Source organism: Fragaria vesca, linkage group LG3 (genome assembly GCF_000184155.1).
Source record: "Fragaria vesca subsp. vesca linkage group LG3, FraVesHawaii_1.0, whole genome shotgun sequence".
Lineage (NCBI taxonomy): Eukaryota > Viridiplantae > Streptophyta > Magnoliopsida > Rosales > Rosaceae > Fragaria > Fragaria vesca.
Window position 1 is genome coordinate 17515581 of NC_020493.1, and position 25305 is coordinate 17540885.

General features: G+C 37.1%; 5 protein-coding genes, 1 non-coding gene and 1 pseudogene across 7 annotated transcripts; 2 read left to right on the forward strand and 5 right to left on the reverse strand.

The window, feature by feature from the left end:
* Nucleotides 1-1618: 1618 nt before the first annotated feature.
* Nucleotides 1619-3179, forward strand: LOC101313298 (annotated as a pseudogene).
* Nucleotides 3180-3729: 550 nt separating this feature from the next.
* On the reverse strand, nucleotides 3730-5567 carry LOC101313594. Its single transcript, XM_004295866.1, has 4 exons — nucleotides 5417-5567; nucleotides 5241-5303; nucleotides 4890-4923; nucleotides 3730-3933 (listed from the first exon to the last, which is right to left on the reverse strand). Exons 1-4 carry the CDS (start codon nucleotides 5476-5478, stop codon nucleotides 3730-3732), a joined length of 363 nt encoding a protein of 120 aa, XP_004295914.1. The 5' UTR covers nucleotides 5479-5567.
* Nucleotides 5568-6928: 1361 nt separating this feature from the next.
* On the reverse strand, nucleotides 6929-7799 carry LOC101312132 (metallothionein-like protein type 2-like). Its single transcript, XM_004294512.1, has 3 exons — nucleotides 7653-7799; nucleotides 7469-7543; nucleotides 6929-7360 (listed from the first exon to the last, which is right to left on the reverse strand). Exons 1-3 carry the CDS (start codon nucleotides 7703-7705, stop codon nucleotides 7267-7269), a joined length of 222 nt encoding a protein of 73 aa, XP_004294560.1. The 5' UTR covers nucleotides 7706-7799; the 3' UTR covers nucleotides 6929-7266.
* A 1200-nt stretch (nucleotides 7800-8999) lies between these two features.
* LOC101312422 (metallothionein-like protein 1-like) lies at nucleotides 9000-9825 on the reverse strand. Its single transcript, XM_004294513.1, has 3 exons — nucleotides 9689-9825; nucleotides 9508-9579; nucleotides 9000-9324 (listed from the first exon to the last, which is right to left on the reverse strand). Exons 1-3 carry the CDS (start codon nucleotides 9751-9753, stop codon nucleotides 9231-9233), a joined length of 231 nt encoding a protein of 76 aa, XP_004294561.1. The 5' UTR covers nucleotides 9754-9825; the 3' UTR covers nucleotides 9000-9230.
* A 2932-nt stretch (nucleotides 9826-12757) lies between these two features.
* On the reverse strand, nucleotides 12758-16061 carry LOC101293963 (GTPase obg-like). Of its 2 annotated transcripts, none has more exons than XM_004294447.1 (6): nucleotides 15928-16061; nucleotides 15240-15453; nucleotides 15009-15117; nucleotides 14788-14870; nucleotides 14631-14693; nucleotides 12758-14522 (listed from the first exon to the last, which is right to left on the reverse strand). In XM_004294447.1, the coding sequence occupies exons 2-6, from the start codon at nucleotides 15372-15374 to the stop codon at nucleotides 13416-13418; spliced, it is 1497 nt and encodes a 498-aa protein (XP_004294495.1). In that variant the 5' UTR covers nucleotides 15375-15453; nucleotides 15928-16061; the 3' UTR covers nucleotides 12758-13415. The 2 variants fall into 2 exon arrangements, with proteins under 2 accessions (XP_004294495.1, XP_004294496.1); XM_004294448.1 differs by having other exon boundaries at nucleotides 15240-15427; nucleotides 15928-16018.
* A 181-nt stretch (nucleotides 16062-16242) lies between these two features.
* On the forward strand, nucleotides 16243-16316 carry TRNAT-AGU. Its single transcript has one exon. It is a non-coding gene; the product is annotated as a tRNA-Thr (tRNA).
* A 152-nt stretch (nucleotides 16317-16468) lies between these two features.
* On the reverse strand, nucleotides 16469-19474 carry LOC101313882. Its single transcript, XM_004295867.1, has 5 exons — nucleotides 19321-19474; nucleotides 18824-18906; nucleotides 18628-18708; nucleotides 17305-18508; nucleotides 16469-17197 (listed from the first exon to the last, which is right to left on the reverse strand). Exons 1-5 carry the CDS (start codon nucleotides 19472-19474, stop codon nucleotides 16617-16619), a joined length of 2103 nt encoding a protein of 700 aa, XP_004295915.1. The 3' UTR covers nucleotides 16469-16616.
* Nucleotides 19475-25305: the final 5831 nt, after the last annotated feature.

Here is a 25305-nt window from a genome sequence, read left to right on the forward strand (position 1 = left end):
TTTTTGATACGCCTAGTTTTGAGTTTTGAGTGTGAAGACTGAAGAGCAAAAACAAACGGGTTAAGTTGGAAGTGAAAGGTCGATTCTCCTCAACCTTTACTGGAGCCCAAAATTTGAAGTCCAGCCAAGGCCCAACAAAGGCAGCCCGTAGACTTCATGAGTATCTTAAGGTTAATCTGGTAACTGGGAAGTTCATGATCCAGTAGTAAAAAACAATCATGATTACCTTTCGGATTGAGCAAAGGATCGAGAATTTTCAACATTCAATCGTAATGTTGTATTCAGTAAAGTTCGGTTTTCTGCAAAAGAAGGGGGTTTAACACTCAGTAAGTCAACAGGAATTAGGAACCCAAAAATGGAAAATCCGCAAAATGATCTGCCGATATATCTTCTCTCGACTCCCTTAGTCCCTTTTAGTGGTGTAACTACACTAGGATGAGAGGGTTCAAGTCAACCTAGCAAATGGGTAGGTTGGGCGGTTAGCGGGCGAGTCATAGCAGTTGGCGGGTTTAACAGGTTCAACCTGTTACAACACGTTATCTTAATGGGCTGTAACGGTTAGAACATGTTGGGTTCGCGGCTTACCCATTAGAACCCGCTAATACCCGCTAATGAATATATTTATATATATACGGATTTTCTCAACTGCGGACGTCTGCACCAATTTTTTGGTGCTAATTTTCATTTTTGCACCACTTTCCGATTGAATTTCCTCATCTCCACCGTCTAGTATCTAGATAATATTGTGTAGATCATCTCTGCAAAATTTCAGCCAATTTGGTGATCGTTAACTGCGAGTGTGAGTTATCTATTTTTTTAAAGCAAATTAAGGAGCTTATATATGATTACTGTAGAATATGCACAGTTTTTCCGTTTGAATTGTCTATTATATCTATCAAGTAGATTCATGAGCAGATAATGAATAAGCCAAGTAAAGACCTGAATCCTAATTCGTATATCCCATCGTGTGTGTTTGGTATAGTAGAAAGAATTTTCAGATAACGTATACTGTAAGAAACATCCACATGTCAGAGCACATTTACAATGTTCTTAACTTAATACCAGATAGACGAAAATGCAGTATGACTATGACAATTTATATCAAACACAGAAAAGTTCATGTCATTCAAGGTTACCAGCTTCAAAACAACTCCTTAGCGATTGATAACAGCTTGGGTTTCTCCGTAGGTAATCCATTCACTCTTGATCTTTGAAGCCAAAATAAACACGTACAATTCTTGAGCATTAACAAAATGGTTTATTTCAATTATTATCCAACAAGTATAGTTTTCCTAATCCAAATGGGAAACACAATTATCTTGAGCATTAACAAAAAGGTTTTATTTCAATTCTTATCCAATTCCAAGAAGGAGTGCAGGACTACTCACTGGTATATTAATTATCAATGTGGATAAGGTTAACCAAATTAGAAGTATATTTGGATTACCTTGTCCAGTTCTATTTTAGACTCTCAGTTTCTCTATAAATACACGCCTAATGACCTTTGTCCAAACTCCTTCTCATTACTTTTCTTCTCCCTCTTGTTCGTTTCCAAGTATCGCAAAACAGTTCGTTTCTAAGTTTTTCAAACCTTTTTGCTTGAGTTGTTTGTTTGACAATGCCTCCCGTAGGTATTGCCAATGTCGGCGGCAAGGAGTATGCCGGAGTAGTCAACAGGTATGTTATCCAGACATGCATCATCGCCGCCATGGGAGGGCTGATATTCGGCTACGACATCGGAATCTCCGGTGGCGTAACGTCCATGGACTCGTTCCTGAGCAAGTTCTTTCCTTCTGTGTACCGTAAAAAGGCGCTGGACAAGTCGACCAACCAATATTGTCAGTATGACAGTCAGGTGCTGACCATGTTCACCTCTTCCTTGTACTTGGCTGCTCTCATTGCCTCGGTTGTCGCAGCCTTCGTGACTCGGAAGTTTGGCCGGAAGCTGTCCATGTTCTTCGGTGGTGTTCTCTTTTGCGTCGGCGCCGCCATCAATGCAGCTGCAATGGGTGTGTGGATGTTGATTCTTGGCCGGATACTCCTCGGTTTCGGTATCGGATTCTCCAATCAGTCTGTGCCGCTCTACTTGTCAGAGATGGCGCCATCCAAGTACAGAGGACGTCTCAACATTATGTTCCAGCTTTCTATCACAATTGGTATCCTTTTCGCCAATTTGGTCAATAACTTCTTTGCCAAGATAGATGGCGGTTGGGGATGGCGGTTGAGTCTAGGAGGTGCAATGGTCCCTGCCCTTATCATCACCATTGGTTCCCTCATATTGCCAGACACACCAAACTCTATGATCGAGCGCGGCCAGCGCGACGAGGCCGAGAACCAGCTCAGGAGGATTCGCGGCGTTGATGATGTCAGGGAGGAGTTCAGCGACCTTATTTTAGCTAGTGATGAGTCCAAGAAGATAGAGAACCCATTGAGGAATCTGCGCCAGAGGAAGTACAGGCCTCAACTTTGCATGGCAATTCTGATCCCATTCTTTCAGCAGTTCACCGGTATCAATGTGATCATGTTCTATGCTCCTGTGTTGTTCAACACAATTGGTTTCGGAAGTGATGCTTCTCTCATATCGGCTGTGATCACCGGAACTGTTAATGTTATTGCAACAGGTGTTTCCATGTATGGTGTCGATAAGTGGGGAAGGAGGATGCTCTTCCTTGAGGGCGGGACGTCAAATGTTGATATGTCAGATAGTTGTGGCGGTATGCATTGGTGCAAAATTTGGATTGGATGGAAACGCTGGTAACTTGCCAGCTTGGTATGCTACTGCTGTGGTAACTTTCATATGCACATATGTAGCAGCGTTTGCTTGGTCCTGGGGTCCTCTAGGGTGGCTAGTCCCTAGTGAAATCTTCCCTTTGGAAATCAGATCAGCTGCTCAGAGTATCAATGTATCAGTCAACATGATCTTCACCTTCGTTGTGGCTCAAGTCTTCTTGACAATGTTGTGCCACTTGAAATTCGGGCTCTTCTTCTTCTTCGCCTTCTTCGTGTGTGTCATGTCCGCTTTTGTGTACTTTTTCTTGCCCGAGACAAAGGGGATCCCGATTGAAGAGATGAGCAGGGTGTGGAAGCAGCATTGGTACTGGAAGAGATTTGTTACCGATGCAGATTACCCCAATGATGGTTATGAGATGACCACGCCAACAATCGTCACAAATGTGTAATTCGTCATGGGCATATACGCCTCTTCATTTTACTTGTTTAGTTTTCTGTCCTTCAATTTTTCTTTCTAACCAAAAAAAAAGAAAAAAAAAGAATAATATTTAGGTAGGCATTGCAGTTTTCCATTTGTTGTTCGTTTTTATTGTAATTGATCATACTGAGATGCTTCGGCAAGTATGTAATGGTTATCTTTCAGTAATAGATATGTTTTTTTTTACAAATTGGGTTGAATTTTTATTTATTTTACCTGATGTTTTGGTATCATTTTTTCTGCAAGTATGTAATGGTTATCATTCAGTAATTGATATATGTCTTTTTTTTACAAATTAGGTTGAATTTTTTTTATTATACCATGATGTTTTGGTATGATGGTATCATTGGTATGGTTAAACTTCTTTCAATTTTTGTTTTTTTTGTTTTCATCTAACAAGACCTTCAGTGCTTAATTTCAATTTCGTGTGAATTGAAAGCTTTCTCTTGCACATGACTGATACTCAGATTATTATGAAGATGCTCTGAGCTTCTTTCAGATTCAACAGATACTACCTACTATTATAACAACGTGCAGCTAGCAAAGTTACTTAATTGGCTGATTGGAGACAGATTTCTGTTCATCTTGAGAATTGATGGATGAAAAGTACAGCTATTGCCCCCATGCAACATTATTCTTTCAATATCTGGACTCGAGGAGCTCAGGCTGCTCAGCATCTCGGTGTCCATGTTCTTTCTCTTATTAAGTTGAGACATGCGTATGCCCTATAAAACACAGATATTAAGGAAGGGAGTTGCATCAACATCAAAATTACACCAACATCAGCTAGCATCTAAGATAAACAGATGCACACAAATCTAGATAAAAGATGATATTTGAAGATTCAAAATCCATTAGATAAAACTTCAGTTATTCGGCTGAAGAACCCTTGCATCATTCTTTTTACAGCAAAACAAATCCACGAAGGAAGATGATACAAGAAACCTCCTACTTCTACAGAATCTACAGAGAGATTGTGTAGAATGTTAGTTAATGGGTGGTTTGATTTGTTTGATAAGGAATCGAGGAAAATGAAAGATTGAACCTTTTTGTGTAGAAAGATTGAACCTTTTTGTGTAAAAAGTTTGAAGCTTTGTAGTTTATACCTAAAGATTGAAACTTTTTAGGTTATACAATTACATTTTGACTAGTATCCAATTCCCACAATACATTCTGCAACTAAAGTTTGAAGCTTTGTTGTTTATACCTAAGATTGTTACTGTTTAGGTTCTTCAGCGAAAATTATTGTATGCACCAGTCGTGCAGTTGCAGTGGTAATCTCCACCTTCGATTTTGACACGTGGATAAGTTTGAAGATTAAGGCGTTTGTTCGCCGTTTGGCCTCTGTTAGTAGGCGAGTGGGGGTGGGGAGAGAAAGGGTTTGAGCATCGTAGAAATTGGTGGCCTTTGTGATTATTAACATACAAGCTAGCCATAACACGTACAAATCACAATCCCTTTCGTCAAAACACAAATCACAATCCTAAATATATATGCAGGAGATCGATGAATTTGCAGGCAGGTTTATTTCACAATAAGGCTCGAAAGTCCAAACCCAACAAGCTCCCTTTTACAGTTATCTTATTTAGAGGATGATATATATTTGGGCTTCTCTGCTTAGGAGCCTTGCCTAGCTAGAAGCTACAGATCATTTGTGAAAGCCGAATGAATCACAGTTTACCTCTCCAAAATTCATTTCGGAATCCTCATAGTACCTGTACATAAACAAGAAAATGTAAAACCAATTTTCACAAGACGGTCGGACTGAAAAACTAATTACTCACACCACAATTCAATTGACGCAACATCTATATATACTAGCTAGCTGTATATAATTAATTAGTTATTAACCCGCTCACTGCTTGTTATTAGCCCTAATTCATTAAAAGTATACTTTAATCTCATTAACTAACCCATAGCCACTGCTAGATCTTCTACATACATTGATGTTCTTCTTCTTTTTTCTGTTATATATGTGTTCAAACAAAATCAGGTAATGCGCCCAGAAAGAGTTAAGGTGGAGATAGCGTACATCTTTAGCGGCGCAACCCCAGCAACGGTGTTCTCCGAGAAACTCAAGCCAGTCCTTCCGCACCTGCATATACATACAGAATAACAGACATGAATCGATGGATATATATATAGAGTCAAGATATATAACATACATGAATGAATCAGTGTTTTCAAGTAATGAGTAAAGTTATTTACTTGCAGTCGTCGCCGCAGGAGCAGCTGGAACCGCAGGAACAGTTTGGGTTTCCGCAAGGCATTTTAGCAAGTATCTCAAAGCTAGAGAGATTAGAAGGAATGAAATTGAGAGAGATGGATAGGAATGGCTGAATGTTATGTTAAACCTAGTAACAGACTGATATGCTATATTTATAATGCAGACACTGATTGAAAGGTAGAACTGCTGAGTGAGATCCACCGTACACGTTACTGGCTAAGTGGGTGGATCTTAATCGAGATGTTTTTGGATTGGAGTAATGAATTATTCTTGCACCACTCAAATCCAACTCAGTGAAGTACGTACTTGTTTCATTTGGGGTTTAGAGGAAGTACGTACTACTCGTGAAGTCGGTTAATCTGCTTCAAAGGAACTCCTCGTACTGCATGCAATGTACAAATAATGTTGTCCTGTCTTAGTAAGTAACTCAGTAATGTGCTCTTTTTCTCAGTTAACATGCAAGGTTACTGTGTACGTACGCGTCTTAGACTCTTAGTTATCCCTAGAAAAGATAGGACATATGTACCAAAGTGTACGTTCCAGAAGAGGAAGAAATGGAATGAGGGTGTTGAGAACAAGGTGAAGATCGTGATCCTCACTTTGTTTTGTCAATTTTGGGTGTTTTATAGTTTTGAGTTTGCATAATATCTGATACAAACTAGCTAGCTTGCTTTGTATCTCTTAATCAATGATGTTCGATCATCGTAAGTTAGAAATCCATGCACTAGTATTTCGAACCTAGAACACTAGCTAAAATTGATACATATATATATATATACATGTATTTTCTTTGGCCTCCCACTCTCTACATATCCTTTTCAAAACGTTAAATTCATGCATGATCGATAAAGATTGTACTAGACAATTGTAAATAACTAACACTAGTAGTACAATGGTACTACACTATTCAAAATAAACAATCTTCTTACAACTGTCTACTGGTACAATAATTGTGTTCTAGATGATACCAAAAGAAAAGTTAATCAAAACATTAGCTGAACAGATGAACAGTAATATGAATTAGCTAAAGAGTTCTCTAATTTAATTAACAACTTAAAATAAGATAAGGTTAGTATCAGCCTTCAACACCAACTATTATCAATGCATGCCACCAATTATTTCTTCTTGGTATCAATTGACATTTTGTCATTTTGTTCTGTGCGTATCTTTTAATTAGCAGTGCATGTGATTAATTAGTGATTAATCATTTTCAAATAAGTTTATATAACTAAGCAGTGATTAATTAGCTGTACGTATATATGTTCACGCGATCATTACCTAGATTTATAATATGATGATCATTATATTGAGTGATTATCTCCTACTGGTGGGGGAAGAATCCCCCACTTATATCATTTTCACTTTAAAATTTATCATATTAATGTGTGAGAAACACAATATTGTATCACACAATCCCTCTAGGATTGAAATACCACTATCCTTGCTAGTTTTATAAATTAAATGCAAAAAAGAAATCACAATTTAAACCATTTGGACATAAGAAATCATATCAAAGCTAAATTAGTCACAAGAAAGCTTGCAGACGAAACAAAACATAGGGATCTACATGATATAATTAAGAAAGAGATGTAACATACAAGGCGGCTAGCCGGAAAACAAATCACAAATCCTAGCTATACATATAGCTAAACAGGATTTAGGATTTGCAGAGATCACATATGGCAATCTTATTTTACAACACAAATAAGCTGTAAACCCAACTATACAAACACACGGTTTACAGTCTTTTCTTATTCATAGAGAACCATGCCATGATATGAAGGCTTTTCTTGACGGCCTTGTGATCTGTGCTTCTTGCTTTGATCGATGATCATTTGCCGCAGCCGCATGAGTCGCAGCTGCAGTTGCTGCCGCACTTGCAGCCATTCTCTGCTCCATTCTCAGACCCTCCTTCATAGTAGCCGCTGCAATCACGCATAGCAATTCAGTTTAACTTCATTAGTTACAACAGACTGATTAATTTAAGTGGATATGATTCTATATGAAAAACTAACGTGATAAACTAATCGTACGTCTTGACTGGTGCAACTCCAGCAATTATGGTCTCAGTTGTGGTGTTCTCCAAGTCAGGGTACATGCTGCCGCATCTGCACATATATACAGAGACAAAAATGAATAACAGAGAAAATTAAAATTAAAATTTGATGTTCTTATTATAATGGGATGTTAGGGTTTAGGAGATTCAAGAGCTATTACTTGCAGTCTGAGCCGCACTTGCAGTCAGAGCCACAGTTACAGCCTGAAGACATATTTCCTTGAAAGAAGTTGATGAAAGAGTTTGGAGAAGAAGATTATTAAGCTGCGAATAGAATTCAATCTCAAAGTCTAGGATGTGTTCTCTGGGAAGGCCTCGACTGCTATTTATACTGCAATGTGGGACTGAAGTGACGAAGTGAATTAAGATTGAAATATGGTCGTTCGCTATGGACATACGTGAGTTGACAAAGTGGTCATTTTCTGTGGTAAATTTCTAGGTGCAAAATGCATACATCAACTTTGGGTTTATCGAGAGGAGCCCCCTCCCCAAAGATTATTTATCTCATCATGAACATAGAAATTAAAAGATAAGAGAGTTTTTTTCTTTCTGGATAACCAAAGCTTTGTCGGTTGTAAATATATGAAATATATACTTGTCCTAAGTTTTGTTTTGGACACTCCTGATTGTCCCAAGTTGGTAAACAGCATCTAAAGGCAACAAGAATTCTGCTTCAAAGATATAAATCGAATAATTTGCACATCAATTAGCGTGGAAACTATTACTTATCAGCCTCAAGTACTCAAGTAGTTTAGTTTAGTTTTGTATTAAGAAACTAATCATCTTTTAAATCCTTGGATCAATGAAAAGATTTAGACTAATCAACACACCTAACTTCATAAAAGGGAGGCTAAAGACCAAACTTCGAAAATCTTTTATAGGATAAGAGTCTATATTACTATATAATCGCCAAAATTATTTGATTTCGAGGGAGGGAGATGTAGATATATTATTGGTTAGAACGGTAGATTACATATTTTTCCGCTAGGACATATCACATATAGCACCAGTTAGAATTATTGAAACTAAAATGGTTGGTCAGTCGAATTGGACCACTTAGAATTATTCGTGTTTGCTTGCACCCTCATCAGATCGAGTCTTTCCAGAGATGGTGAACAACGGGATTCGATCCCTGGTGGGAGACATACACAAGTTAGACTAAGCCAACTGTGCTAGTACTTTCTTTGCTTAAATAATTGCAACTTGTATAATATATACTGATTCTATTACTCATCTGCAAATCATAATTAACATTTAAATTTCCATAGTCTCATATATCCACGATATTTCCATCGAAATTTTCTCGAAGTCCGATATTTTACTCCTTGATCAAGAGAACTCCCTCATGAATTCATAACCGGTACTACATCAGCCAATCCATGCATACTGATTGATAGTATGTGATGGGCTAATGGCATGGTCAGCTTACTGAAGCTCTTAATCTTTGTATATAGTATGGTTCAATCTCTCACTCCATACCCATCATAGGGAAATCAACAGAAAATTAAGCAGAAGAAAACACAATTAAGAAAGCTGGTAACATGATATTTAAAGTAGCAACCCACAAAACAAATCACAAATCCTAGCTAAGCTAGGAGATGTGGATTTGCAGATCACAGCACCAAATCTTATTTTACACGATAATAAGCTAGTCTCTAACCCAACTAGAGAATTCATCTTCAACAATATTTTCTTATTTATATAGACCACATGAGGTGCAGCTCACTGCCAAGCTTCTTTCACTTGTGGCAGCCGCATGAGGTGCAGCTGCAGTTGCTGCCGCACTTGCAGCCATTTTCAGCACCAAAGCTCATCTCTGACTCCTCAAAGTACCTGCCAGTGCAACATAATTTTAGCCACCAAACTAAAGTTTAATCTGTCTTGTCATGAAATAGAAACACCAATCAATCATTTATTATGGTTTTTTCACGTCAATACAAAATGATGTTGCAGACACATGCTTATATTAACACAAAAGTGATTCATCTGCATGGAAGTTGAGGGGAAAAAACTTACATGGTGGTTGATGGAACCCCAGAGATGATAGTTGCTGTTGTGCTGCTCTCAAGATCTGGGTAGTTTCCACAGCTGCATGTACAATACATAATTTGAGACTAAGCTACAAAAAAAGTATTTTGTAGAAATTATAGCAATTGATCAAGATTATCAGAGAAAGTTAGGAGAATAAGGAGATTACTTGCAGCTAGAGCCGCATTTGCAGTCAGAGCCACATTTGCAGCTTGTTGATCCACACCCAGACATATTTCCAAAGGTTTTTTAGGAATGAAGAAAAGATATTAATTCTGGAAATTGTATTCAAAGTCTGGGATGAGTTCTCTATCAAGGCCTCAACTGCTATTTATAGTGCAATGGGAGATGCAGGTTGCAATATCCACCATACACGTGGCTGAACCTAGATATCTTTATATAACTAGTAAATTCTTTACTTGCCATGTAACTTATCAATACTAGAGTCTGGATGCTCTGACTTATATTTTTGTAAACTTTAGTTTTATACCAATTAATTGCCTTCTCAATATGAATTTTAAACCCTAAGAGCAATGATAGTTAGGATAGCATGTTGATATTGAGATTCGGACTTCAGAAGCATAAGTACTAAGTAGATATCCAATCATATTTCTCAACATTCATGTGCACCACTCAAGTCCAATCATATCTTATTATATGGGAGGAATATTTTTATTTTTCTTTTTGATGAGCCAAGGTCTATCTTTTGTTGAGGAAAAGTTCCACTTCGAGATGAAGAGAACATGTAAGTATGTAAGTAGACAATCCATAGGTACAGTGCGACAATGCAACTAATAAGTTAAAGAGTTTCTGGAAATAAAAAAAATAAAAAGATTAAATAAAAGCAGGATAATGAACTATGAAGCTATTCCTCAAGTCAACTAAGCTAGAAGTAAATTATTCCGAAAATCTAATTAATAATATGTGATGATTCAGACATTCTATTGATAGAGCCATGATTAAGAAAGCAAAGAAAGTAATCCTAGGAGTCCTTGGTAGATCAATCAAACACACGGTAGTACTTGACAAAGTGGTCATTTTCTGTGGGTTATATTTCCTAGAGCCCAATGTCCAAAACCAAAATGTTTTGATCAACTTGTGTTCATTAGAAGATCCCCAGAAAAATGAAAGATGTACTTCTATGTATATGATAGATACATCACTCCCCCCGTCGATCAATTCTTTACTGGTGTCACAGGGTTCCTAATTTTTCTAATTTAGCATCTATGTTTCTGTCGATAAAATACACCTCGTCATATCAACCAAATAATTTATCTATAATCATGATCCCTCATCTTGAAGATAAATTAACCAATTGTCAAAATGTAAACATATTATGTCCTGTTATTTTTTTTCGCCACTACAAATTGGCTTAAGCTGGCAGACAGCATCTTGAGGCATGAAGCATGCTGCTTCACAAACAAAAATGTATACATCAAATTAAAGAAATAATTGAATTGTTCCTGTCCCGGGTCCCTTAATTTGTTATTATGAAATCTTTTCTCATAGACAAAATATTATTCATGCTCTAATGTCTTGAACAGTTGGCCCTATCAAAGAAAGTCAAGTCCTTACACATCATGCATGTAACACAAGTTTTCTTGACATCCATTTATTCATGTATATATTCAAAGTTATTTGCAAAAGCAAAATAAAATTCTAAAATTTCATTAAAAAAAAAATCCCACTTGCATTGTTTGATCTATTTCAGATAGTTTTTCTCACATGTATAGGGGGTGCCAGTTGCCAAACACAAAACTTTGTAATTTCGGCGTGTAGCAAAATAACAAAACTATCATATCTAAGACTTTTGATTGATGTACCATTTTCATTTGGTGGGTCTTGAAGAGCTTGTATCCCCTGATTGTGGAGCCTGCTTTAATTGTGACTCCAAAAGTGAAATAATATTCTCTTCAAATCTCTTTACCAGTGGTTTACATCTTTTTATCTTTTCTCTTTAAAAACAAAAGGTTCTCCATTTGCTTTAATTATTTTACTAGTTTTCTTTCCTGTTAAATGTTCTAACTTGCTGATATCTTTTGGAATATTAAATATCAAAGCTATTTAGTATAAAATCATCACTGGTGTGAAGCTAACCTCTCCTCTCAAATAATAAGAACCATCAAGATAAAGGAGGGTAGAATCTTGTGGCGGAACAAAAGGAAACATCATTTCTGGTATCATGCAATCCTCAGAACAAAAACCTCTGCAATACAAGGAAAGATGGTAACTATCTGATATCCAAATGTTAAAACTTCTTAACTAGGAACCAGACTAACCACGTAAGTTGCAGCATATATAAAAGAATATTGAGAATCTAAAAACCAAACTATATTATTATACTGAAGGCTTTATTTTCCCCAAAGATGAATATCAATAAACAGAAGTGTAAATATCTCCTAAAGAACAATATATTCAGAAAATTGTGCATGAGAACCTGCCTACTATACATTCTGCAGGCAGGCAGCTGATTCGATTACATGCTTGAACATTTTTCTCATCTCTCAAACACTGAACCTGAGAGAAATCCTCTTTAACATGCAGAGATTCTCTCTTAAATCTGTATTCAGTATCTTTCCCATCTGCTAATTGATTCACCCAAAAATTTTCATATAGATTTGCTAGTACTGAGAGGTTTTTACCAAAGCTCTCATGGCCAATTGCAAGACTTTTATATTTACAGAATCTTGTTGTTAGCACTTGGTTCTAACATAATTATTTAAGTGGTCTGTCATGTTGTTCCATTAAAAAGTTTAAAACAAAATAGATGGAAACGAAGAAGCAGAGGATAGTCTGCTCTACACACACACTCTACACACGCACACACATCAGCACACAAAAAAAAGCAAAGGAGAGAAAAACTTAACACAATATAAAACTTAACACATTATACTTTTGAATAATAGCACAATACCAGAAGATGCAAAAACTTATTATAACCCCATGATAAATAGCATAAACAATCATGTTTGCGGATAAAATTTGTTCAATCAGAATGATGTTGTAATTACTAACAGTCTTGGACTCCTTTTCACCTTACTGGTTGATACATTGAAGCCAAAAGTTGATTGTTGAACATAACTGCTTTCTAGAGAGGCACGCATAAAGAGGCTATGAGCTTTAGTTTTATTTGATTAAGACGATTCTTTTTCTTCTTCTTTTTTAGGATGATTAAGACGATTCTAAGACACCTAATGTGAGAAAAATCTATAAACCATTTGCACAGAAACAACTATTACTGTTGGCAAAAAAAACTTGGATACAGCCGTTGTAACTTGCATGTACAACTAGTTATAGATTCATGGGTCTTGTGCTAGTCATGTAATGCATTGTGCACTAGGGATAAAAAGAATTCTGATAGTTGCCTTATCAAAGTTGATTTTTATCAATGGTGTTCCAGTTCTGCAAAATGTGATGGCTTGATCAGGGATTGTAACATTAGGTGCATGACGGATAAGGTAAAGCTATTAGTACCACATCTGCGGATTATCTGGTGAATCACATCTCTAGTAGAAGTGAATCTTACCTGTACATTTATAACAGAGATGGTCCCATTATATAGGATTCAGTGAGCATAGTTTGAAAATATCTAATTCAGCAGAGCATAATGTACACATAGCTTAATTGATTGAACAGGCAGTAGTTTTGGCAAGGGGTACTATTAAACAAATTTAGGGTTCTGTTATACTCACTGCAGTAGTTAGACTCGATGAAACAATATTCACACCCCAACAAACATTTAAAGACAAACTGGTAGTAAGTGGCTAATCTGAAATTTGATTATATAAATCATATGGGCTTGGAAATACCAGTAACTTAAACTAAAAAAAGACAACTTAACGAATGATCATTGTCCTATTCAGACAACAATTTCATTGAATAGTAGTCACTGACCTTTAATCAACCATAATTTTATCGACCCGGAGTCTGTCTGTCATTTCACCGTTCACAAGTTTCCTAAGACCAATCTTTAGCTCTTGAATTCCTTCTCCCAGAATAGCACAGACAGGGAATATAGGAACATCTTGTACCCTTCTTTTCAGTTCTTCATGCACACCTTCAGTCCCTTCCTCATCTATTTTGTTTGCCACTATGAGTGATGGTCGATCAGATAAACCCACTTGATGATACTCAAGCTCTAAGACCAAATCCCTAAGCTGTTCCCAAGGTGGGGTACCTTTTCGACCATCCAATCCGGCAGCCAAGTCCACCACATAAGCTATAACCTTTGTTCGTTCTATGTGACGGAGGAATGCATGTCCAAGTCCTCGATTCTCATGGGCACCCTTTATGAGTCCCGGAACATCAGCAACTGTGAGTGAAAAGTCATCAAAGTTTAAATTCCCCAAATTGGGTCTAAGAGTGGTGAAGGCGTAATGGCCAACAGCAGGCTTAGCCCTAGATATACCCCCTAACAGCGTACTTTTACCAGCATTTGGCATTCCCACTAGGCTCACATCAGCAATGCTCTTTAGTTCTAATATGAGAACAGCTTCTGAACCAGGCATACCAGCACTGAGGGCCAACTGATCATCATCAGATACTTGAGCATCTAACGGATCCGTTTTAAATTTCTTTGGGACTTTGAGAGACACGCTACCTAATCCACCTTCCGCTCCATGAGCAATAACTAATCGTTGACCCCTAACTGTTAACTCAGCAACGTTGTATTGAATTTGTTCTTCTTCCTCTGTCTCATCTTCTGTGCACATCTCAAACGAAGGTGGAGATTGAGTAGGAACCTCAGTGGATTCAACTTGGGTGATTTTCGTCATGTGAGCTGCTTTATCAACAATTCTTTCAAGTCGAATTGATGAGCTAGCAGTATCCACTGCCATATTTGGGCCACTAGGGGCAGAATGCTGATCAGAGCCAGTTACATCATCAATAGGAGTACCTGGAAGCTCCCATGGATCCAAATCTTTACAAACTTGGCTTTGGGCAACAAAAGGAATTTCACCCTTCATAAGATGAATCACCGTACCGATGGGCACTTGGGCAACCTAGCCAAATAAAAAAGATTTTTCACAATAAATTTCTACTATCTAATTTCAATATGTCGAATATGACATAATTTTTTAACAGATTGTGGACTGCTAAAAAAAGATAACCTTATCCGCTCCTCGGGTGCCAATTTTATTCTTCGAGGATCCATGTCCCCCTCTCTGTGCTATCTGCAGAACAACACAACTGAAACTTAAGTTTGTCAATGGAGAAGAATAGAGATTTACATAGGCCAGAAACATGGAAATAGAGAGAGTTCTGTACAAGGTGAGGTTGCAAACCGCTGAAGTCCCAAACTGTTGTAGAACATTCCAAAATTACATCACCACCTCTTCCACCATTTCCACCTGCATTGCTCTGGGGTTAAATGCAAGAAACGATACAGAACAGGAAGTTTCACAGTTAACAGTTTCCAAAAGAAAACGTAAATCTCTTGAAATAGCTTGAACTAAAATACTCTTCGCAAAATGATTATAAAAACCCACCATCAGGTATGCCATGGCGATCATGGCGACTACGGCGAGTGCTGGAGCAACCACTGCCCCCACTCCCCCCTTTGGCATACAGCCTAAACCTGTCTATCATTTTCCTTTCCTGACAAGTTAAAAAAAAAAACCCAAAATTACAAACGTACAACGCGTTACATGAAGATGCTCAAATACAAAAAAAAAAAAAAATAGTAACAGTAAGGATTGATGGGAGGGGAATATAGTAACCTGTAGTGGGGCAATCTTCAACTTCTTGTGCGGAGAATCTGAGTAGGAAGACGATATTGAAAAAATCCATGGAGACTTAGAACACTGCCGCAAGGCCTTTATGTGCCTGAACGGTTTTGCACGCTGCAGCCACATCTGATTGTTGTTTTATCCCTCGAAACACTTCTTAAGCAATTCCCTAGTATATCCTATGCATTCACAAGATTCAGATTGCCTATCAAAACACACAAACGAACATTGAATAGACATGTTAAAGAATTCTTCTATGTGTTCAAACTGCATCGGAACAATTCGTATTATCAAAATACTTTCTTTTAAGGCATTGCTGCCATCAAAGTCACCACAATCATCACTAAGCTTCAAAAGAATCATGCTTTCTAGTCAAACAAATTAACTGAAGGGTACCCTTTTGTGTAAATTACCTCGCAATATTATAGTATCAGTGTGAATCAAACATGTTAGTGGCTTAGTGCTAAAAGCTAATGAAAGCAAGAAACTTTCTAGAGAAACAGAGATAACATAGTCCTGCAGATTATCAGTAGAGCATGCCCATTTCAACAAATGAACTAGTTTATGCTAAATCCCTTAAACCCTTGAACCCTAATACAACAAAACCCAGAAGAAATAGAAACTTAGCCATTGAATATAGGCAACAATAATCAAAGGACCAAAGGGAGAGAAAAATCACCTGCTTTTGGGTCCCGGTGAGATTAGAGAGGAGGTAGCAGACTGAGGGTTGCTACTGTTTTGGGTTTAGAGAGAGGTGAAATGAATGAGAGTCTAAGATTGCAAGGAAGGCTGGGAATGAGAAGTGAGCAAACTACAAAGCCGCAACGAGAATGAGAACACTTGCTCGCTTTTGTGGGTTAAATGTTGGGCCGGGTCACAGGTAGGATTAATGGGCTGTTTATGTATGGGCCCATGCAAAAACAATAAAAGCAACATAAGATTTTGTTTAATGTAGTACCTGTCATAAAACTACACGTGGCTTAGCTAACAACAAGCTTTCATAGCTCAGTTGGTTAGAGCACCCGTTTAGTAAGCGGGAGGTCCTGAGTTCAACTCTCAGTGAAAGCAATATAATTAAGAAAGAGTGAACGAGCCATTCAACTTGGTGAAAGCAATCTGTGTTTTTTGAGTTACTTTCTCAAACAACACACCTAAATTTCTACCGTCTCATTTCAACATAGAAATTGGTATCTACTTAATTTGAAGGCACTGATGACATTCAGCTGCAAATAGCAACACTTTTTCCATCCCAACAAAAAATCATAGGAAGCTGCAAGCCTGCAAGACTTTGAAGTTACGTGTAAACTAAAAAACAAAACTTTTATGTACAAAGACTACAGATAACTGATGCATCTATTACTACAAAAATCAACTACAGATGACATCATCTAACAGTTCTTCAAAGATCAAATCCTCAAGTTCAAGTGCCACACACTCGGTTTCCCATTGAAGGTTCATCCAAGTATCTCCTTTTGCCAAATCTCGAGCCACGATATCATCCAATGACTGGACCAGCTCTGGCCTGAAGCTCATATATGAGCTGATTCTTGTCCACACATCTTCAAGAAGTTTTTGCCCTTTCGGCATTGGACGGTGTTTGGAGCCACTGACGGACAAGGCCCTTGGAAAGTAGGTGTATGATTTCTCATGGATATCAATGAGTGTCTCATTCACTAAATCAAACAGAAGCTGGTGATCCCAATTTCCAGTAAAATCGAGTTCATGTTGAAATCGAACCTCTAATTCCTTGAATACTAAAGGATCCAATGGCTGGTCCATTGAGTACCATGTTCCAAGGTATTCGTCTCCCATAAAACCTGACAGCTCAAGAACCTCTCTAACATAGTTGAGTTCAGGATCATCCATCTTGTCTACCAAATGTGGGGAGTGAAAGTCGATATTTGTCTGTTTGATTTCAGTTTTCTCACACTTTGCACTGCTGCAGAGTTCTGGTAAACAAAATCATGAGAGAAATCAAGATATTGAAACTAAAGAAATACATGTACAAATAAATGTGCAATCAGCCAATCACAAGAGGAGTGTATGAATATATTACCTTCTGAGATTGAAAATTCTGGTAAACAAGGTTCAAGAGTACAAGTTTCACTTGGTTGTGCTTCCTCTGCTTCAGGACTCATCGGAAAACCATCATCTTGTTGCTCGTATGATATGCTTTCTCCATCTTCTGGCTCAACTATACACTCATGAAGGTCCTCTGTGTCCCTTTGTTCTTCTATACTAGTCTGGTACTCTGTCTCTAATATAGCTTCTAGTCTTGCAGACTTGCCTAACTCTACATTAAAGCTCACCGACTTGGGACCAATATGACCATCATTTTCCATACTTGTCTTGTGGTCCGCTACAGTTTTAACCGGAATCGCCAAGCGAAAAGCATCTCTAGGTGGCCCATTTAGAAAAGAACACAAAGAGTCGAGGTCAGGAAGTGACAGATTTCTTCTGGTGGATTTCTCAGCATTCCCAGTTGAAGTAACTTTTTCTTCACTTCTCAACTTTAAACTCCTAGAGTGATCCAATTTGGCCTCACTTCTGCAACTACTATCAAACAACTGACTATATCTATTGAGAGACTCATTTAGAGAGGAGGTTCTACTTACACGCTGAAGTCTTCGCTTTCCAACAGTATCATCCATACCATCAATCTTGCTTCTCCTTTCACCATTAATTAAATCCGGTGTTTCAGTCATTTCTTTACCATCACATCCAGAAGGGGCTTCGGAGACGAGTGTTTCAGTAGAAGTAGGAGTATTTTCCTTGTTGCTCTCCTCCAGTGCATGCAATAACTTCTGCTTGATATCTTTAAAACGTCTCATGACCAATTGATTCCACCCTTGATGACTAAATCTCTCAGAGTCTTCTTGAGATTCAGATGTCACGAATTTTGGCCCCCGAGTACTGGCAAGAATTTTTTCTCCCTTTGGCAATGACCATTTTTCATTCTGCTTGTGTTTAAGTGTGCTTGGCGTAACACTTCTAGCTCGAGACGAATCAGCTACAGGAAATGAACTTGATTTTGTTAATCTTATAACTTTGGTATTGGACTTGTTCAGGCCCGGAAACTGGTTTTCATTAATATCTGGATCTTGAAGGAACTTTAAGAAAAATTCCTTGTTTGCTTTAAGTAGCTCCAAAAGATCAACATGATCATAAAACTGGTCGTGGGAAATGTCTTTCTTCAGCTGATTATTTGTCATTAGCTTCTGGCTTGGTGAGAACTCCATGACTTCTTCCGGAGAAATTGCCTGTTCCAGGGTACACTTTTCATTAGATGCAACTAACTCATAAGGTGTCTTCGAAAAATCATCTGAAGGCCTTACAACATGCATAAAATCCATTTTTTGCGGCTTTCTTCCTTAGATACCTGTTTAGCTTTTGATGCCTTGACTTGATTTTTCCTAGTCTTTTTCTTTGCAGGGCTAGCTTCTTTACCATGCTGTTTCACCTAATACAAGTTGAATTTGGTTACTGTCAGTCTATTTTTCACTGCATAAGAACCACATCACAACTTAAGTTTCTAAATTCTGTGATATATCAAAGACCAACATGAATTTACGTACCAGCAAGGGTTCAGCTTCAGTAGTTAACTCTTCCTTTTCACCATTGTCAAGGTTTTTCAAAGTTGCTTTTCGACTTCCACTGCCTACAAGAATAAATGAATTCTATAAGCTTACAAACTTAATGAAAGGAAAATTTCTGCATTCCTAATGACAATACCTTTTCTATTGTTCCTTTAAGAATATATTATCAAATGCTAAACGATTAATATAGTTCCGGACAGCCATCTAGGTAGAAGCAATTTTATCTGTTGAAAGCATATATACTGGTTTTCACTTTTCACTAGCTCGTATCTGTTCTAAAACTTTCTAAAACTTTGACTACATGGATGGGATCATGGAACATCTTATGAACCTTTTAGAAGCAAAAAGGGTCTGCATAAGTAGCATCAATTACCACAACTGTTGTTTTCTATACAAGTACAATATTGATAGAAGATCGATTTGCAATGAAACATGAATTACATAAGTGCTGGCAGGGTGGACGGGGAATAGCTTACATCTGATTCTTCTTCCTCCGGCGTTCTTTCGGCGTGGAAGTATCTTCTTGACACTATGCCAATGATGGTAATCAAGGATATGCATCAGGCTCCACATGCAGCCTTGATGACTGCCCGGAAAACCCGTGTCCTGGCGTTGCAATTGCTTTCTCATTTTTTCAAAACAAATGAAAATTTATAGTCCTGAAATGTTTGAGACCCAACTGAACTGAAAATTTATTATCCACCACCCTGAAACAACATAAACAGAACACAAACCATGTAAGCTACACGCATAAAAGCTAAGATCTTAGACAAATAATTCACAGAAATTCTCCAGCGCCCTTAAAAGCCTTTTAAGAAATTATATCAAACAGTTAGTAGACAAGCTCCAAAGTTCAAATCATGTTTTCAAAAGCGAATGGCGGGAGCTAACACCCAATTCCATTTTGTTCATATCAAAAATCTCAAAAAGCTTGCAACTTTACCAAAGTTCATCAAACCCAAACGTCAGAGGTCCGACAAACTTAAACCCAGAACAGATCATACACAGAAACTAGAGTTATAAACGAAAGAGACTGCGTTAAACTTAAGAACCAACTCAACCAAGTCAACAAACATACAAGGTTGAGCTGAAAAAACCCGTAAATCTAATTAATGTTGTAACAAACAACGTTAATTGGTATTCAATACGGGGATTTAAGCAGCCAAATAGTAACAGAAGCTAGCTAGCAGAGCTCCAAACCTTGAGAAAAGCTTGGGGAGTCTGTTGTAGTATGACAGGTACGAAAATGGTGGAACTTGTAAACGCTATGTATTATATATAAGTGAAGAAGATATAGGTGTAGTATAGTGTAGCGTATACGAAAAGTAATGCGAAGATGTAGAGAAGAAGGTAGTTTGGGTCATCCACAGTTGCTGCAGATCGAGAAAAAAGAGCATATTACCCGCCAAAAATCGTTGGGAATGGTCTACTCACTCACTTTCTGACCGAGCCCCCTTCTTGGTCCAACCCACAAGCCTACCATGGAAGCCAAGTCGACCATGGATTAATTTGATTAAGAGGTTTGGCACAACTTGGTCTAGAATCTCAACCATGTCATTAGCATACATGATTGAATACTTAAATAGGTGATTAGATCGATAGGGATGAGGTTGATGTCAATAGTGCACTGGTTTGGAAGGCATTAGTTTAATTTTGGTACAACAGTTTAGCAATATGGTTGGAGTTGTGTATGATATTAGTTGATGTAGTTGAACGTTGTTCATCAAGGTTTTAGTCAACTGATGTTTTGTGTGGATATCTTAGTCAAACGATAATATTGGTTGGAAGTGGCTTTACTTCTTCGTACGGAATCAGAAATTTCTCTCATAACAAAATTAATGTGAAAACTTCAATGACGGAATTTTAGTCATACGTTTTTTAGACCTTTTTTAGTCATTCGCAATCAAATTGTTTAGGTCGAATTAACTTGACTACAAACAAAAAAGAAGGACACTTGGTGAGACTCTCAAAATGTTATTCTAGCAAGTTAATGTCAAGATTATTCTTATAAAGTAGGTGAAATAAATATCGTAACAGAAATGTAAGATATAGATAGATAAATAAAAACATCTATATTTTCTAGATTATGTGTTATTATAAGATAATCTAATGTATTTTTAACCTTAACATTTATTAAAAAGAATAGTTTTTTTTTTTTTTACTAGAAATAACGAATAGTTACAGTAAACATGACTCTAAAATATATTATGTTATCAAGAAACATAATATACCTATTATCTACAAAATAAACATAAAAGAGCTTAGAATCGTATAAAGGGTAAACTATCTCAAAAGACATCTTTATTTCTGCCTAAAAAGAAGGTAAAGATAGAATCAGATCAAAGCCTACATCATTGAAACTTCAAAGCCTTGAGCACTAAAGTGTTGACATGGACTAATGAATAATTAAAGTTAAAATGTATGTCACATTTTTTGGACTCATTCAAACCCAGTCCAGGTCCACATACTCCAAATTGTCATTGAACATTTCAATATGGCATATGGTAGGCTGGAAAGGGACAATGAGCAGCTACTCAGCAGGGTCTTGCATCACTGGGAATAATCATACATATGAAACTTCTAGATAATTATCACAGATAATGTAAATATTTTGAAGAATATTCAAACAAAATTGTGAAATGTGATGGTATATATATGTATGCAGCAAGTCAGAAATTTTGTTGGTGTTCTGGAAATATGAAATTTGACTTGGAATAGATGGAGCTTGAATTCAATGAATGAAATTGTGGGAGAGGAACTGAATTAGGTCAAACAGAGATATTGATGCAGACCTTTTTCTTGAGTCTTTGAAGTGTGATGCTATATATTATACGTATACCAACACCAATGAAAAAGAATCAACCATGAGAATTGGGCAGATTCCTAAAGACCCAGAGACACCTACAAGTGCTCTAGCCCAATTCTTATTCTCCTTGCTATGTAGATTGAGAATCAACCAATTTTATAATTGAGGGAGTTTTCTTGTTGAATTTGATAGTTTTTTCACTTTTTTGTTTGGGCAGAGTTCCATAATTCCAATGGGATTATTTATTGTCTTGCACAGAAGCCATTATGTCCCTCTTATCCTATACACTCCTTAAAATATGACTAAGAGTGGTGATCATGAATGAATGATAACACCTATAGATTGCTAATTCACTCACATATGGGAAGCCAATTTATTTTCTTTTGCTCACAGTTAGACATCAAATCAAGAGCCTGAACTCAAATGCTACCTCATCAAGCTTCTAATTCTCACTACCTTAATTTTATCTGGAATCAATTGTTTGAGAGGAGCTTCATTATAACCTTTTTGTTGGTTTCTTTTCTCATCGAAAAACATTATAGTTTGTTAGATAATTCTTTTTCAATAATTTTGCGTATGTTGTATAAATAAACGCTTCAAGTGAGAGTAGTCATGTACCAATCTCTTTTTGTTTATCAACTTCGCTGGTTCGTGACCTAGATCATCTCAAATTTACTTCTTCTCAAATGAGAGAAAACAAAAAAGTCATCAATTAGTCATTAACTGATTCTCGTTAGAACGACTTTATATATTATGATCGACATTGGACTATAATGAAATCATCAAGAATGGGGCTGTGAGAATTCCCTCATAAGTCTCTGCTTAAGCCCTACGCGGCTACGCCCCAAAGAAGCAACAATTGTACAGATTTTCCTGCTCGAAAATCTATACCCCAATGCTATTGGGATAGTTATTTGGCATCACTTGCCAACCCTATTAGCAAGCTGTAAGATTCATATGCAAGTTTCTTGATAGGATTTTTTGCATCAACAATGTCTGAACACTTGGGTGACTGATAATATGGTACCCGAACTTACAAAGTTATCAAAATGGTACCTAAACTCAATTTTTAGTATCTACATAGTACCCACGGCCGATTTTTCGTCACGTCAACGTTAACATTAACCATAGGGGACATGTGTGTTAAAATAATGAGGGTAAAAAAGACTTTTGACTCTGACAAACTCTAAAATGAATATATTGAAAATTAAAATAATATTCACCAAAAAACTCTCTCTCTCTCTCCTCCCGCACAACCATCTTCCAAATCTATCTTAAACCCAGCAAACAAACAACAAGAAAACAAAACCTAGCTTTGAAATCCCAGCAATCGTTTAAGCCTGTTATGATTCCAAGGCTGATGCTACATCAGCAACAAGTAACCCATTTGAAAAGAAGCCATTTGAGAGAAGAAAGATTGATTATGGAATTGGCTTCAATTGAGAAGATTCCCATTTCAGCCATTAATCACAAATTGAACTGAACCAAATGCAAACTGATCACAAGTGATCCTTTTGATTGTCGAACTCCATAGTCGACCTCATCTAGTTCTAGCTCTCTTTCTCCATCTGAAATATTATCTTTCCCTATCTCAAATCATACCAACACTGATTAGTTATGGGCATTGGAGTCGAGGCGTCATCCTACTTGAGATTGCTCCGACAACGTCGAGGCGTCATCCTCATCCTACACTCGGAAATTGAAGTCTCAATCTTTTGAATTTGAAAGAGTCCAGCACCTAGAACTCTATAAGGTAGATCGACGACAGAGAGAATGAAGGACAAATAAGTCTTTTTGCCTCATCTAACAAGTCAGTTGATGGAGATTAACCACAGGTATTACGCAGATACTAAGAATCGAGTTTGGGTATCATTTTGATAACTTTGTAAGTTCGAGTACCATATTGTCAGTCACCCAAGTGTTCAGACACTGTTGATAAAAAAACCCTTCTTGATAATCAAGTTTATTCATACGCAAGTTGTTCTGTTATTCCTGAGGAAGCAATAGTTTATGCACAAGGCAACAAAATTAAGCAGGTAAAGCACAGCTCCTTTTACCCTTTATAATTCAGTTCAGTTCCCCACTACAGTAGATTGGAATATCAAAAAACATGTTTTTCCCAATTAATAGAAAAAAGGTTTCTTCTTATCTCGATCGATTCATGTTATACAATTCAACAGCTCAACTGATTGGAGCACAATCCATCATGTCATCGGTATTGTGAAATTATGAACATGTTTTATCATCTTGGGTTCAAAAGCTCCATTTAGAATAGGACGATAAGATAAATACTGATTTGTGCCTGAAAACAAGGTGACATTAACATCTAGATGCTCTTCAGGTGTCGAGCCAGTGAAAGAGCTTCAAGATGCTTAGATGAAAGCCAGTGAAGACAATCAACTAACGTTTTTCTGGTAACAAAAGCAAACCACGAAAGCACAAGCACAACCATCGTTGCTAACCAGAGCTTCTAAACACGAAAGCAAGCTACCGTCACTCCAGAAAGCTCCGCAGATGATGAGAGATGGCAATAGCCCTAGCTACTTAACTGATCGATATGACTGAAGACAATGCTGGAAAGCCTTGCATAGCGCTGCATTGAGACTTGAAAGTGTAGGAAGGTGCGCAGACGCCAAGCGCAAGGGGGCGCTCACTCAACCTACCAAAGCTCTGCTAGGTCCATTTTTAGTGTTTAAGGTTTAACCAAGGGATCTGACTCCTCTAAAGTGAGCAAGTCATAAAGTTTGTGAAGTTGATAAAATCTCAAGCCTCTATATAATCTAAAGGCTTAAAACTATTCAACATCAATAAATAGAATATTTTGAATTTCTTTTGCACATTGAGGTTAATTATTGACTTTTTTTTCTCTTAATTTTTTCAACCTTTTTATTATATTGAATTTATGTATTCAGCCTTCATCGATCCTTGTTCTTGCTTCTATGAAACATATATGTGCTTCCATGATTCCTCAGAAAATCTTCTGATCGAAGATTCATGATACATTAGTGCTCTCAGTCCTTCATACTCCACATATATAATATTATTGCAATTCATGAACAATTGGGAATTTGGGATTACTCCAACATGTATATAAACCAAAATCTAGGAAAAATTTCGGGAACCGATCGATGCATACAATTCAAGTATTAAACAGAAAAACCTAGCATCTATGGAAATCAATAGACGATGAATTACAAAGCCTATATACATTAATGGAATGGGGGCTTGATCCTAGTTAATTAGTCTGCAATGATTTTGATGGTTGCTATTGGACTTTGGAGTTTGAAGGCAACTTCCAGCCTAGGGTTTATGCAGCAACTTTGTAAATCAGATTTACCTTTTTATTGGTCATGGCACTCGATCATCTCAATTTTTATCGAACCTGTTTTCTTATTTTCTACCTGCTAGGTTTCATGAAGATTTTTCTTTTTCTTTTTTGTAGCATGTATTTTTTCTTTTCTTTTCTTTTTTGTAGCATGTAGGTTTCATGAAGATGGGCACAACAATTTTATTTGCTTTCATTTTTTGTTGATAGAGAAAAGAATAAAAAACATATATAATACATAAATAATCCAAACACTAGACATTTTAATTTGGTACAGTTTTGAGCCTTTAGATTATATAGAGGCTGGAGATTTTATGAACTTCACGAACT

What these genes read in the sequence shown, in the direction of transcription:
- LOC101313594 (XM_004295866.1), bottom strand. Translation starts at nt 5,478, where the DNA reads ATGCCTTGCGGAAACCCAAACTGTTCCTGCGGTTCCAGCTGCTCCTGC. An exon ending in TCCTGCGGCGACGACTGCAA is followed by an intron (nt 5,304 to 5,416) that starts GTAAATAACTTT and finishes ATGTATATGCAG; the next exon opens with GTGCGGAAGGACTGGCTTGA. An exon ending in GGGGTTGCGCCGCTAAAGAT is followed by an intron (nt 4,924 to 5,240) that starts GTACGCTATCTC and finishes GTTTATGTACAG; the next exon opens with GTACTATGAGGATTCCGAAA.
- LOC101313882 (XM_004295867.1), bottom strand. Translation starts at nt 19,474, where the DNA reads ATGAGAAAGCAATTGCAACGCCAGGACACGGGTTTTCCGGGCAGTCAT. An exon ending in CGGAGGAAGAAGAATCAGAT is followed by an intron (nt 18,907 to 19,320) that starts GTAAGCTATTCC and finishes TTATTCTTGTAG; the next exon opens with GCAGTGGAAGTCGAAAAGCA. An exon ending in AGGCATCAAAAGCTAAACAG is followed by an intron (nt 18,509 to 18,627) that starts GTATCTAAGGAA and finishes ACCCTGGAACAG; the next exon opens with GCAATTTCTCCGGAAGAAGT.
- LOC101293963 (XM_004294447.1), bottom strand. Translation starts at nt 15,374, where the DNA reads ATGTGGCTGCAGCGTGCAAAACCGTTCAGGCACATAAAGGCCTTGCGG. An exon ending in GCGGTTTGCAACCTCACCTT is followed by an intron (nt 14,694 to 14,787) that starts GTACAGAACTCT and finishes GTTGTTCTGCAG; the next exon opens with ATAGCACAGAGAGGGGGACA. An exon ending in GCACCCGAGGAGCGGATAAG is followed by an intron (nt 14,523 to 14,630) that starts GTTATCTTTTTT and finishes TTATTTGGCTAG; the next exon opens with GTTGCCCAAGTGCCCATCGG.
- LOC101312132 (XM_004294512.1), bottom strand. Translation starts at nt 7,705, where the DNA reads ATGTCTTCAGGCTGTAACTGTGGCTCTGACTGCAAGTGCGGCTCAGAC. An exon ending in AAGTGCGGCTCAGACTGCAA is followed by an intron (nt 7,544 to 7,652) that starts GTAATAGCTCTT and finishes ATATATGTGCAG; the next exon opens with ATGCGGCAGCATGTACCCTG. An exon ending in GGAGTTGCACCAGTCAAGAC is followed by an intron (nt 7,361 to 7,468) that starts GTACGATTAGTT and finishes GCGTGATTGCAG; the next exon opens with CGGCTACTATGAAGGAGGGT.
- LOC101312422 (XM_004294513.1), bottom strand. Translation starts at nt 9,753, where the DNA reads ATGTCTGGGTGTGGATCAACAAGCTGCAAATGTGGCTCTGACTGCAAA. An exon ending in AAATGCGGCTCTAGCTGCAA is followed by an intron (nt 9,580 to 9,688) that starts GTAATCTCCTTA and finishes TTGTACATGCAG; the next exon opens with CTGTGGAAACTACCCAGATC. An exon ending in GGGGTTCCATCAACCACCAT is followed by an intron (nt 9,325 to 9,507) that starts GTAAGTTTTTTC and finishes TTGCACTGGCAG; the next exon opens with GTACTTTGAGGAGTCAGAGA.